This window comes from Aspergillus fischeri, genomic scaffold (genome assembly GCF_000149645.3).
Source record: "Aspergillus fischeri NRRL 181 1099437636259 genomic scaffold, whole genome shotgun sequence".
Lineage (NCBI taxonomy): Eukaryota > Fungi > Ascomycota > Eurotiomycetes > Eurotiales > Aspergillaceae > Aspergillus > Aspergillus fischeri.
The window spans coordinates 890,546-903,076 of record NW_001509766.1 but is presented as its reverse complement, the minus strand read 5'-3'; the positions used below and the strand labels follow the sequence as shown (position 1 = coordinate 903,076).

Below are 12,531 nucleotides of genomic sequence, written 5' to 3'. Positions count from 1 at the left end.
CATGAACAGATATGGATCTAAGTGTCTCCTGTCCACTATCGGTTGGTCCAGCATATCCATGACAAAGACTCGGTACCGTATGTACGATAAACGATTGATTATTGGAAAGTAGCCTTGCAGACATCCACCTCCAGATTAGTACCTATCTACTTTTCATTTCCGTTGCTTTTTCTCTTTTATCCGTTCCCGGTCTAGCATACCGATCTCATTGGGCTGCTTGGTCTTAGTCTCGTCAATAGTTCCAAACTTCCAATGCATCGTTCACGTCAAGGTCGGTCCCTCTCCGGAGTCTGGCTTCGCCTCGAGGTTCTCATTTCTTTTTTCTCATTTTCGCCTTTCGTCATGATTTCAGTGAGTGCTTACAAAGATACCAGCTTCTGCCTTCAGAAGTCCGATTACCTGAGGTGCACGACTCTTGGTAACGATTCATGGCCAGGTAACGAACGGATAGTCATAAAGATGCGATAGCTAATCTCGGACAATGACCATGCCCATGGTCACTTTTCCTGCCAGTAGACGATGACTGCTTTGCTCTGTAGAGTACTGATGATGGCGATATCAACTTCATGCCTCTAGGCACGTGTTGTCCATTATAGCTTTCTCATCCAGAAACTAAACCTTCTTGAGTGCTTGGCGCAGTTGTCGTAATGCCTAAACGGGAAAGCGAAGATGGGGCTGGGCCGTAGAAGAAAGAATATCTAGAGATAAAACGAGGCAAATATGCATCTGACACTATCTTGAGACTAAGGTACGGAGTACATACATATCCTAGGGCAAGATCTCTTTCTAAAGTAGAAAGGTATCTGCTGTCCAACCATGATCCAGCTACCCATAACTCTGTAATTATTCTTGAGAAGACCCCAGATCTTGACTTACTCGCAGCTTGAATCTTCTTTTTAGGTTTAAGCAAGGAAAGGTACAGACCATCTTGCATGGCTTGCTATTATTATTTCTTGTGTGATAAGGAAGGTTTGCTTGGACCACACTTTGGTATGTTCTCCATAATGCTCTGCTTCTTACACAAAAGAACGATGAGTTCTTTACAGGCATCACTTCATTGGTTTTTGCCCGTGATCAATGTCTGTACGTAAAACATAGATACTTGAAAGGCTTGCGAGACGTATAATCACCTCACAGTGTCCCTTTTCGTAGTGTACATAAGTACTCCTTCCTTCTTCCAGACTACTAGTATGTGCATATGAATCCGTTCCTGGCAGATTTTCTTTGTCTCTGCATCATCGACTCTTGCCAGTTCACCGCTATATAGTACGAGGCAATTTATGGCAAGTTTTCTCGAGTACAAAGAGTGAGATGAATGACAGACGACGATCTACTTCAGATCAACCCCACGCTTTCCATTTTCCTCCTGTGGCCTTTTCCTCCGTTTCTGTTTCCTCGTCCATCTTTCATAATCATTGCATCACCACAGTCTACTATCTGCTCATCAGGCATGAGATGCTATGAGCCTTGATTGCGTAGATTATAACTTTAGGCAGTCAAGACAGCAATTGCTCTTGTTCTCACTCCGCTTTCCTCTTCTCTCCCTCATGTCCTTTCTCCGACATGTGGGTGAGATTGGCCTTCAGCACGTCCATCTGATGGCGGGAAGGGTTCCATCAAACAGTTGTGACCGTTGACCTGTCATTCCATTGGGCAGCGATCTTTTTCTGGTTGTTGGCGCGGATGTAACATAATTCTTCATGACGATGTCTCAACGAATGTGGTGAAGTGACTCGAGGAAATGCCTCCAACTCCGTAGTTTTATGACTCGTCTAATATGGAACTGATGTCTCGGCCAAGCAGGATCTGCAATCGCAAATCACGCTTACCACACGCCAAAGCGAAATAGCGTGTGGACTAAACTACCTAGTCTCTGCGAAATGCAAATAGATACCATCGGCTGAAATTGATAAACTCTTTCATTATTCTAAGCAGCTGGTATCCACCTGGAAGTACTGCAGGTCAATAGAGACAAAGATACCCTTCATCTTGACTTCCCTGCACCATATCAGTATCTGGCTGACTGTACGAAATCAGCGAAATGCCCAGAATGGAAAACCCTTGGCAATGTCCACTATGGTCTAAGGCTCGGATGTGAAGGATCCATCGGATCTAGAAATAGAGATTGACTCCGGTGCATAATAGACAAGTAGAAGATCCGAAATAGGCGCTATTCCCTTTACATTACTGCTCACTACTCTCGGGATTTCATCACTACTGGACTACGAGGCAAGTAGCCTGACTAAGTGGACTCCTACTTTCCCTCAAGGTACTTTCTTGCAATCCACTTGTCAGTTCGTAATTAATTATATGGATGGTCTCCCGCGGATATTCACTCATGCTTGTTATTTAAATAGCAGTTTGTATGACTTTGATCCTCCGAAGCTGCCTGAGACTTATTGCTGATTGGTCAGTAGTGTCTCTTATCCTCCTTGAGTCCTCGTAGCGCATTTCTAATAGGGTAAGTAGGGGTTCAGTGCTGCTCTGTTGTTTCAATGACAAGTCAACCCGCATTGCCTTCCAGGCTCCATCACTCTCCGCAACGGAGTAATCTCGGAAGAGACTGGAGAGGTTGATCTAATCGCAACACGGCCCCTCTATTTGCTGCTTAGTTCCTCCATGAAACCATGAAGTGTGATGTATTGAGTTGCTATCATAATGGCTGGAGTCGACTATCAGATACTGTCCTCGTGTGTGCACATGGACGGGATACATGATACAGCTCGTTCAATATAGCTTGATATATCTTCCTTCGCCTTTCTTTACTACGGCATCGCGCCATTCACACAGATGGTAGCGCGATCCTGATTGATGACTGAAGCGATGCATACGGAAAAAGCAATCCTTGTGAGATATCGCCACGCCATCGCCATCACCAGCAGCAGCAAAAGGCATCTTCGCCCCTGGTCACCTGTACGTCAGTCCCCGGCATGATATTAATAACTGATTAAAATGCGCCTGTGGTGAGTTTGCAGGAAGCAACGACGGTTTCAGGGCCAGAGAAAACTCAACAGCCTCGTAATCACCTGTCGGCATCTGCTCGGCTCGGTAGTTGAAGTGACCTAGTGAAATCCTACAGGTTGACAAGCCCATTGTAGCGGATGATCCGCATGCCCCCAAGCAATGGCTGACGGCACGCTGGCTGGAATGACAAGTTTGCCGCTGGACTGTCGAGACTGTGGCCGAAAATGGTATATGCAGAGGATTCGGAACAGATGACCCTGGGTAGAATAATGGCGAGCACCACATATGAAGGTCGGTAATAGTTGTGACAAATTGGGGCTGTGACAAGGGTGCATGTGTCGCAATGCTGACCTTGTATGGAAAGGACAATTGAGGCTGTCTACTCCGTACCTAAGGCAGCGATCTGGCCAGGCCCCTGACTAAGGGAGCATCCACAGTAGAGATCTGAATGAATATGCTTGGCTGATTTTGCTTGCCCCATTGTTGTTCTAGACAAACGGATGTATGACGAGACACTATCTGGACTGCAAGTGAGCGGTCCCTACCTTGTTTCTGTCTCTTTGAATTGATGTCTACTCCCGAGGCTGATCACAAGCAGATCAGTAGGCTGCAATCACTCGGATTTGGAGCACTTCTGGCCCTACTGTCTGTCGGCTGTCAGAGCCGAAGATCTTAAAACCCCTCAAACTCCCCTGTTCGATCATTGATCACCATTATTTCCAAGGTTCCAACTTCTCTTCCTCGGTCGCTATACTGCATTTGTTGTCATATCCGATCCCTGTTGAAACCGTTAAACCTTAGTCTACTCCATTGCAGGACTGGCTTAGATAGGATCCATCGGCATCAACTGCACTCCATCGCGTCTATTGTCCAGTCGCAGTTCCAGTACGCATTTCAGAGTGCTGCTTATCGATAATCCGAGTCAGACCGAGTATATTCGACTTCCTTGTCTCTACTGACCAGTCTCCCCTCTCCGCCTCTCGGCCATACCCCGATAAGACGATGACGATGATCGAAAGTGCGGAGACCATGCTGACTTAAGGTTTAAGACAGACATATATAGTTCCTCCTTGCTTGTGGGTCCCCATTTACCGCTCATTGAACAGACAACCTGTTTGGGACGCTTCTGTTCTCTCGACAAGAATTCCGAACTTCCGACCCGTTCAAATTCACGTCCATTGTACCTTGGAACGTTGGAATGTTTCACTTGGCGTAGAATGGAGCCATAGCTCCGACCGAGCTTCCACAATTGCTGTGTCCTGCAAACGTCCCCCAAATATGATGAGACATGGGGAGGTCTGGTTCAGCCGGGGGTTTTTCCTGAATAAGTGAGCGGGATTTACGCGCGGGGTTTTCCCTCGAGGTCTCCCATACTGAGAGAGAGTCAGTATTCCATTGCCCCGAGTGTTCCGGCTTTTGGTTCCCAGACCTTATTGCTGCGAAGCTGCGATCCTGCGGATCAGTGGGGCCTCGCCTCGCCTCGTGGTCAACAGTAAGTTGGAGACCACGGACATTGCTACCTGAATAGTCACCAATGACTCCAAATCTGACTCAGAACTTACTCAGTACTGAAACAAATTAAACTTCGCAGGCTTTCGTGGTTCAGCATCGCTTCGGTAGTTCTGTATATGCCAACTCCCGCTTGCCTTCCTCCATCTCCAAAGCTGCAATATCACGCAACTTGAAGAACTGTATTACGGGACCGCTGTAAGGTATTTTTTCATCCTGTTTTGTGACCATACAGGACAGAGTCAGTCGGTTCCCTTCCAACTTCTTCAGTTATCAAGATGGAACAATTACTTCAACTATCTCGTCCACGTGCTATCCTAAAATCGATCAGCTCCACTTCTTGCAAGTCTCCCCGTTTGAGTTGTCATTCTTCTCCTCCTATGAGCCTATTCAGGAATTGATCACCTCGGCCTCACATGCCTTGTGGCCATGTCAGTTAACCGTTTTGGTCGTTTTTGGGAATCGTTCTGGGGATTGGTGTAGAGCATGTAGGGCTGCTAGTGGCGCTATTTGGCTCTCCCACTAAGGAGTGGTCAATACAGTTAGGTGAAGCACAAGCAATGATCAGACAGTTGAGTTGAAACTGTCTTCAGTGAAATTTGCTCGCTGATAGGGACTTTGCTTGTATTGGTCTCCCTTGTAAAAGATAGCAGCATGTTGACGTCCAAGAGTCAGAGCAGTGCTTGCCGCGCGCCAACTGCTCTTGACAAAGACATTGTAAGGTTTTATCGATCAGAGAAATTGTCTCCTACCTAGCGATAATTGTCATTCTTAGCAACGCTACTCATTTATCTTCTGCTAGTCTATTGAGCTTACGTGCTTAGCTGAAATATTATGCTTCTGCCTGCTTCGTCGAACTCAAAGTCTGTTCTGTTTATGAAACGGCAGACCATTGCTATTTTTGCACTTCTGCCGATACCTCATCATTTATATTGCTGCACCTATATACAACCAAAAGTATTTCCCGCCAGTCTCAGGACGACGGCGTCGCTCACCTTGCACCTTGTTAATGACGCGCGCAGACGGTATGCAAGTTTGTAAGTATCATGTACCTCTCTCCTTACGGTATGCACCCCAAGCCTTCAGAGTTAGACTAACGCTGATCTTCAGCTGAAGGCACCAATTGCCTGCAATCATTGGCCGAGCCTCAGCGAAAAGGTCGAGAACTCGAATTGACAGCCAGGCGTAACTATGTCTTCCCCGCGTCCAGCTGTCCTGTACATACCAATTGTCCAGATCCGGCAAATGGTCTACAACGGATTGTTGAGGCAAGGTACATAATTCCCGCCCTTCTCCTTTGAAATGTCAACAAATCCTACCGCAATCTTTGGCAATGAAGGTACATTTCGATATCTTGCTATCGATCGCCAGTCTGGCTACGGCCACTGCCTCAGCGGGCTGTGCAAAGCCATTGCCCAAGGATCAGGGTGCCGGAGGAAGCTATCCAACGGACTTCACCACATCAGATGGCACTCTTCGGTCCTATATCATCCATATTCCGTCCAACTATGACGAGAGTAGAGCAATCCCGCTTATCTTCTCTTTTCATGGGAGGTCGAAAACTGCCGAAAGCCAGGAGCAGCTTTCGCAATTCAGCAATGAAGCGTGGAATCCGGATGCGATTGCAGTTTATCCCCAGGGTCTTGATGTACGTGCCTCGAACTCGCCCTAAGAGGTCATTAATCAATGTATACACAGAATCAATGGCAAGGAGACCCAGATTCTTCTGGAGTCGACGACGTGGCATTCACCATGGAAATGCTCGACCACTTCGAGGAAAGATACTGCATTGATTCTTCGCGCGTCTATGCCGCCGGTAAATCAAACGGCGGGGGTTTCACAAATCTCCTAGCCTGCGATCCTACGGCCTCCAGACGTATTGCGGCATTTGCCCCCGTTTCAGGTGCTTACTACCAGGACGTACCCGAGGACGCCTGCAATGCCGAAACGGTGCCGATTAAATGTAATCCCGGACGGCGTCCAACCCCGATCATCGAGTTCCACGGCACGGCCGACACAACAATCCCTTACAATGGAGGTGGTAGACGCGGAGAGTGTTTACCCTCTGTGCCACATTTCGTCCGGGAGTGGGCAAAGAGGGACGGACTCGGGCTGCAGAATCAAACTACAAGCCTTTACAACGGTAATGTCCTGGAATATCAGTACGGCCGGGGAGAGGCCTTGGGAACTGTAACTCATTATCTCATCGAGGGACTGGGTCATGATTGGCCTAGCGTAAATCCGAACAGTGATAATCCGGATGGGACGTTTCTGGATGCGACTCCCATTATCATGGACTTTTTCAGTCGCTGGACTTTGTGATAGTCTTGGGATCACATGGATCCGAGCTACCAATTCAATCAGATCATGGATGTATTGCTCCAGGAGCTATCTCGAAATTCACAGGCCGTGGAGAGTATTCATTCGTCTCATAATAATAAGCACATCGACGATCCAACTGATCTAGAGGGCTAACTAAAACGACTGTTCCCACCATCACCTATGCTTTCCCTGCCTAATGCACACAGGACGCCTTTTAAACCGCGTATCTGCTCTCTAGTCCCCGTCATTCGACGACTTTTGTTTCAAGCATGCGCGTCCACGTATCCAAATCTGGGACGCGACGAATCAATACACATTATAACACAAATACCACATCATACACCGGGGAGCATGTAATAACAAAAAAAGAGGAAAAGGGAAAAAGACACAATAGTCATACAAGCAGGACTGACCGATCCTCGCAGTCAGCCCGTATATGCAGTCCAACGAGTAGAAACCAAGCCAGGCCCGCAGAGCCCGCACATTAGCGACGCCTCTTGCTAAGGCGATGCTCTTTGCCCTTCTTGGACTTCTTCTTTGTCTTATCGGGGGGGAGAACAAGCGGTTCATCCTTCATGTTCCATTCCATGAAACGCAGGAGATAGTCGTCGATATGACCGGGTTGAGGCTCGACATCTACTGTCTCATCCACACCATGGATCTGCGGCGTGGTGATGAGCTGCGCCCCAGGCGTCTCGCCTTCTTCGGGACCAGTGGCCAAGGGAGTGCCCACCTGACCGGGTGTATGCGAAATGCTGCGATCCCCAAAGTCGTCGTCGTCAGCCTGTTCCATCTCCTTCTGGGCATTCTTGGCCGCATCGATATCCTCCTTGTCCTCGGCCTGCTCGAAGACCCGAGAGCCACCCGTGGCAACCCGGCTGGATAGGACGCGGTCCATGGCGGCGCTGGCTTCATCCTGTGCCTCCGCTTCCTCACCGATCATGTCACGGACGTCCAGCTTGGTGAAGTAGTCTGTAGTGAATTCACCCTCCTGGATGACGACATCATCTAGCATTCTCTTCTGGTTTGCCTTGCGGAGAATGTTCGATTCAATCGTATACTCCGAGACGAACCGGTAGATGTGGACGTCGCGCGTTTGTCCAATACGGTGGCACCGATCTTGGCATTGCTTGTCCATGGCCGGATTCCAGTCAAGATCGTAGAAGATCACAGTATCAGCGCCCGTCAGGTTGATACCCAAGCCACCGGATCGGCTGGACAGAATGAACACCAAGATACGATCGTCGTTATTGAACCGATCGGTCAGAATCTGGCGCTGCTCCACTTTGGTCGTACCGTCTAGTCGCAAATACCGGTGCCCATGGATGTTGAGGAACTGCTCCAGAATGTCAAGCATTTTGGTCATCTGCGTGAATATCAAGGCTCGGTGACCACCGGCTTTAAGATCCCGTAGCAACTTATCGAGCCTTTGCAGTTTCCCACAGTCATATTGCAGCAGCCTCTTGTCTGGAAAAGCGATTGAAAGACGCATCTGGGCCTCGTGGAACGGATCATAAGGAGGGAAACGCTCCTTTTCGGTTATGTAACGGGTTTCAATCGGAGTCAAAGCTGCCTCTGTGATACCAGAGGCAACTGCAGCCGGCGTAACACAGGCGAAACGTCTGACGTAACCATCCATGGCTTGGGACCGCTCTTCGATGGACAAAATCATCGATGCGAGAACAGATGACCGATTCGACAACCACTCCGCGAGAGACTGCGTTTGGGGACGACCACCCAGAGTTGGTTTCTGCTTGCTATCCGCAGTGAGAAATTCGACGAGACTCGTTCCATACACTGGTCGACGGCCATGGCGCTTCGATTCGAAGTAGAGACACCGTTCCAATTCCGCCATCCTGCGTTTTCTGGCTTCGTTCTCCAATGCCTCTAGTGTGGACTGCACCGTAGAACCGTCGAACATCATTTGCCAATTCGTGCGCTTGTACTGACGTTCCCGAAGCATGTTGAAGGGTCCGTAAGCCATAAGCCTAGTACTATCGTCTGCCAACCTCCGTGAGATATCTTCTCTCGAGATCGGAACCAGGTTGAGAAAGTCCAGATCCAGCTTCGTGAGGGGATGTTCATATAGTAGCCGCCGCCGGACGAGTTGTTCCTTGCTTGCATATTCAGTGGCCACGGAATGAGGCATCACAAATGATGTCGATATCTGCCGAGTCTCGAAGAGATCTGGGTGGTTGCAAACCTTGCGCAGCTGCATCAAACAGTTAATAATAGAAAGGTAATTACCAGATGCAAGAGTTTCTTTGGTTTGGGCCATGGACATAAACCCATCGTATAAGAATCTCTGCCTTTTCGAAAGTCGGCAATAGACGACGTGCTCGTACTTTGCTGGCATCTGCTTCTCGACGTCGGCTTTGAGGCGGCGCAAGATGTAAGGACGCAAAATGGTATGGAGTTTCGTAACCACTCGTTTTGTCTCATCATCCATTGTTTCTCTGCCGTGCTCCAATATTTGCTCTACGGGGCGGCGGAACCATTCAGAAAAGTTCCTGAGATCCGCAAATCCCTCAATGCCAGTCCCGTCACCATCAGAAGGCATCAAGAAGAAGAGGAGGGACCATAGTTCGGTGAGATTGTTCTGGAGCGGTGTACCTGTAAGAAGCAGCCGTGCGCGGGTCCTAAAAGTAAGCAGTGTCTGCCACTTTTGAGAGCGGAAGTTCTTGATATTATGAGCTTCATCAAGAACCATATAATGCCAATTTCTTCTTTTCAGGACCTGCTGGTCCTGCAGCACCAGTTGATAGGAAGTGATCAATACATTCCAGCTCGTATCGTCGGTCCAACCCTTGCGCTTCTGCCTGCGTTCCTCAATGCTGCCATAGTAAGTCATTATCTTGAAACCAGGACACCATTTCTTGAATTCCATCTCCCAATTGAGAATCACGCTCGTTGGAACGACAACCAAATGTGGACCCCAAACCTCATGTTCCACGGCCAGGTGTGCAAGTAAAGCAATTGTCTGGATAGTCTTGCCAAGACCCATTTCATCGGCAAGAATACCATTGATGTGGTTGTTGTAGAGTCCAGCAAGCCAGTCCAACCCATAATGCTGGTACTCTCGCAGAGTTCCACGGAGTAGATGCGGTATCGGCGTCTTCAACCCAGGAGCGGGGGATTCACTTGGCTGAGGCGGCTTCTCCCCGGGCGCTTCGAAAGAAGAAACAGACTCGGGTTCAGAGGGTTTTGTTGCAAGCGTACCAGGAGATGCTTCGCTAGATGCCCCTCCATTCTGGCGGAGTTCTTGCTCATCCAAGTTATTGATCGAAGGGGGAGACTGCTGGCGATGACCTTCCTCCATCGCATCATCCCGTGTGTCAATAGCAACCGGATCTTCAAGAGGGGCTGAATCTTCGAGGGGTGCTGGACCTTCGGGAGGAGCAGCAGCAGCCATGTCGGTATCGATCACTTCAGCTTGTCCAGCTTGCTCTTCATCAGGAGTTTCGGTTACAGGAGAAACCTCGGCCGTTGCCTGAGAGATAGATCCCGAGTTCGAAGGACCATTCGGAACCAGAGAAACTTCATCTGCATCCTCCAGTTCCTCATCGCCGTCCTCGTCGGCTGAATTGGATTGCGCGTCATCGTCGAAACCAGGGCCATCTTCATGATTCAGATTAGCTAAAGAATCATCACCTTCTTCATCGTCAAAGTGGTGAGCATCATTCAACACGCGATCTTTTGATGAGAAGAATCCTAATAGCCCCGGTCCACCATCGCTTTCCTCATCCGAGTCTGTGTCGTCGGCATCTCCATCCTCATCACTATCGCCCATATCATCATCCATGTCCGTAGATTCGTCTTCGCTATCGTCAAGGAGCATTGGATCGACTTCGTCCAGTTCAATCTGCTCCAGCGGCGTTCCGCCCTGAGAATCGTTGATGTCCTCCATTTTCTGAGGTATATGTGAGGTATGTGTGCCATCGGAAGACTCGCTAGTGTCGGAAGCCACAGATTCACGGTCTGAAACTAAAGTGGATTGGGGCAAATCAGCATACTTCTGCCGGAGCTCCTCCGCTGTCAAACCCTCATCATCGTCAACTTCGTCTTCAACCTCAGATTCCGAATCCGTAGAGGACATGTTGCTTTCATCCTCTTCCTCATCGCTGGAAGTTACATCCGTTCCACTCTCTTCAGCATCTGTTGAATCAGGGAAATCGCTGCCAGTCTCTCCAAGGATTTCCAGACGCCTTTTCTCGAACAGCATGGTAGATTGTTTGATTGCGCGATCTAGAGCCCGCTGGTCCTCCACTTTCCGCTCTTCCTCCCAGCGTGCTAGACGCATCCGATCAACCTCCGCCCGGGCCAAGTCGAACATTTTCTGAAGATCCTTAGCCAGTTGCTTGCGCTTTCCGCGCACTTCTTCCTGTTGTTCTCTAAGAATGTCCTCTGGGCGCTTATTGCGCTTCCTCCACGCGTCAGCACACCACTGAGCAAGAAGTCTCGCTGTATTGCGATGGCGTCGGTGCTCCTGGTCAAGAAGCTTCTTGAAGTACACGGCATGAGCGACGAGGTGGTCTTGATGTGAATATTGTTGCGGTGGTTCTTCCTGTTGCTCCGGTAAGTATGCGGAACATACTTCAGGGCTCAGAAGACCGCCAGGCTCTGTGGCTGCCAAGACTCGACATCTCTTCCGAGCTTCCTCGAGTGCTGCCTCGGGTGTAAGAACTGCACCATCTTCTATTCTGCCTTCCCGGCTCTCAAGCCATTCCCTGAAAGAATTATATTTCCGGGGAGGAGCCACATGGGAAGGGTGCTGAAACCCAATAACAGGCTTCTTGACTTTAATTCGCAGCCTCGGCACTCGCTGACCCTGTTCGTCTCCTAATTCAGTCTCACCCCCTATATCATTCCTCAAATCATCAATTCCGATTGTCGGCGTTGAAGTGACATTCGAGGGGGACCGGTTCGATCGTGCCTTGTTCGAAGTAGGGCCATTAGGGACTGAAGTAGTTGAACTTTGAGATCTCGTCCGTGAAGGTGTTTGCCTGGGTGGTGATCTTGAGATACGGCGTCGCCTGGCACTTGCGCCCCTTGGAGTCGCAGTCCTCGGCGATCCAGTCGTTAAGTTGCCACTAGTATGTTTCCCATTCATACCCGACTGTGACACACTCATGGACAGGGGCGACGAAGCGACGGCCTTCCCACCACCGGAAAGGTTATTTACAGTAGATTTCTGCGCTGCACGCGTTTTTCGCTTGTCTGACGGAGGCTGCAACTCAAGGGGAATCGCATTGACTCGGGAAGACCTGCGCTTCCCATCCTGCAGGAAAGAGGTCGGCCCATCGACACCCGCTTTCTTCCAGGGAGGCGACGGTGGTCGGGGTGTTGAACGGCGTGAATTGTCTGGTCCTGCAAGCTTTCGTCTCTTGGACGGAGGCCCCTCGGTCGGATCGGTTGGGACTCCATTTTCCTTGGACTCGGATGGGATTAAATCGCGATTCGTGGAATCAGGTGAATCGCCTAGGGCAGATGTATTCAATGACTTGTCTTCATTCTCAAGATTCACGCGTTCATCGTTGTGGTGTGATAGACCATTCAAGCTTCCGTCTTGCATGTCTTGTTACCACGGACGACAGGGGCCCTCTTTGCGGCTGACCCCAGTTTTCCCAACGAGGACGCGGTCGGACGCGATAAATTTAACATCAATAGATAGGTATGAACTGGTAGAGATGCCACAGAAAGTTTGGCATAGTTATCGGCACGATAGCGTGGCTGGTA

General features: G+C 49.4%; 2 protein-coding genes across 2 annotated transcripts; one reads left to right on the top strand and one right to left on the bottom strand.

Annotated features, from left to right (window-relative positions):
- Positions 1-5,806: 5,806 nt before the first annotated feature.
- Positions 5,807-6,795, top strand: NFIA_115130 (alpha/beta hydrolase family esterase; the record flags this gene model as incomplete). The annotated part of the gene is made up of 2 exons (XM_001262873.1): positions 5,807-6,121; positions 6,172-6,795. The coding sequence occupies 2 exons, from the start codon at positions 5,807-5,809 to the stop codon at positions 6,793-6,795; spliced, it is 939 nt and encodes a 312-aa protein (XP_001262874.1).
- A 484-nt stretch (positions 6,796-7,279) lies between these two features.
- On the bottom strand, positions 7,280-12,367 carry swr1 (putative SNF2 family helicase/ATPase (Swr1); the record flags this gene model as incomplete). The annotated part of the gene is made up of 1 exon (XM_001262872.1): positions 7,280-12,367. The coding sequence occupies one exon, from the start codon at positions 12,365-12,367 to the stop codon at positions 7,280-7,282; it is 5,088 nt and encodes a 1,695-aa protein (XP_001262873.1).
- Positions 12,368-12,531: the final 164 nt, after the last annotated feature.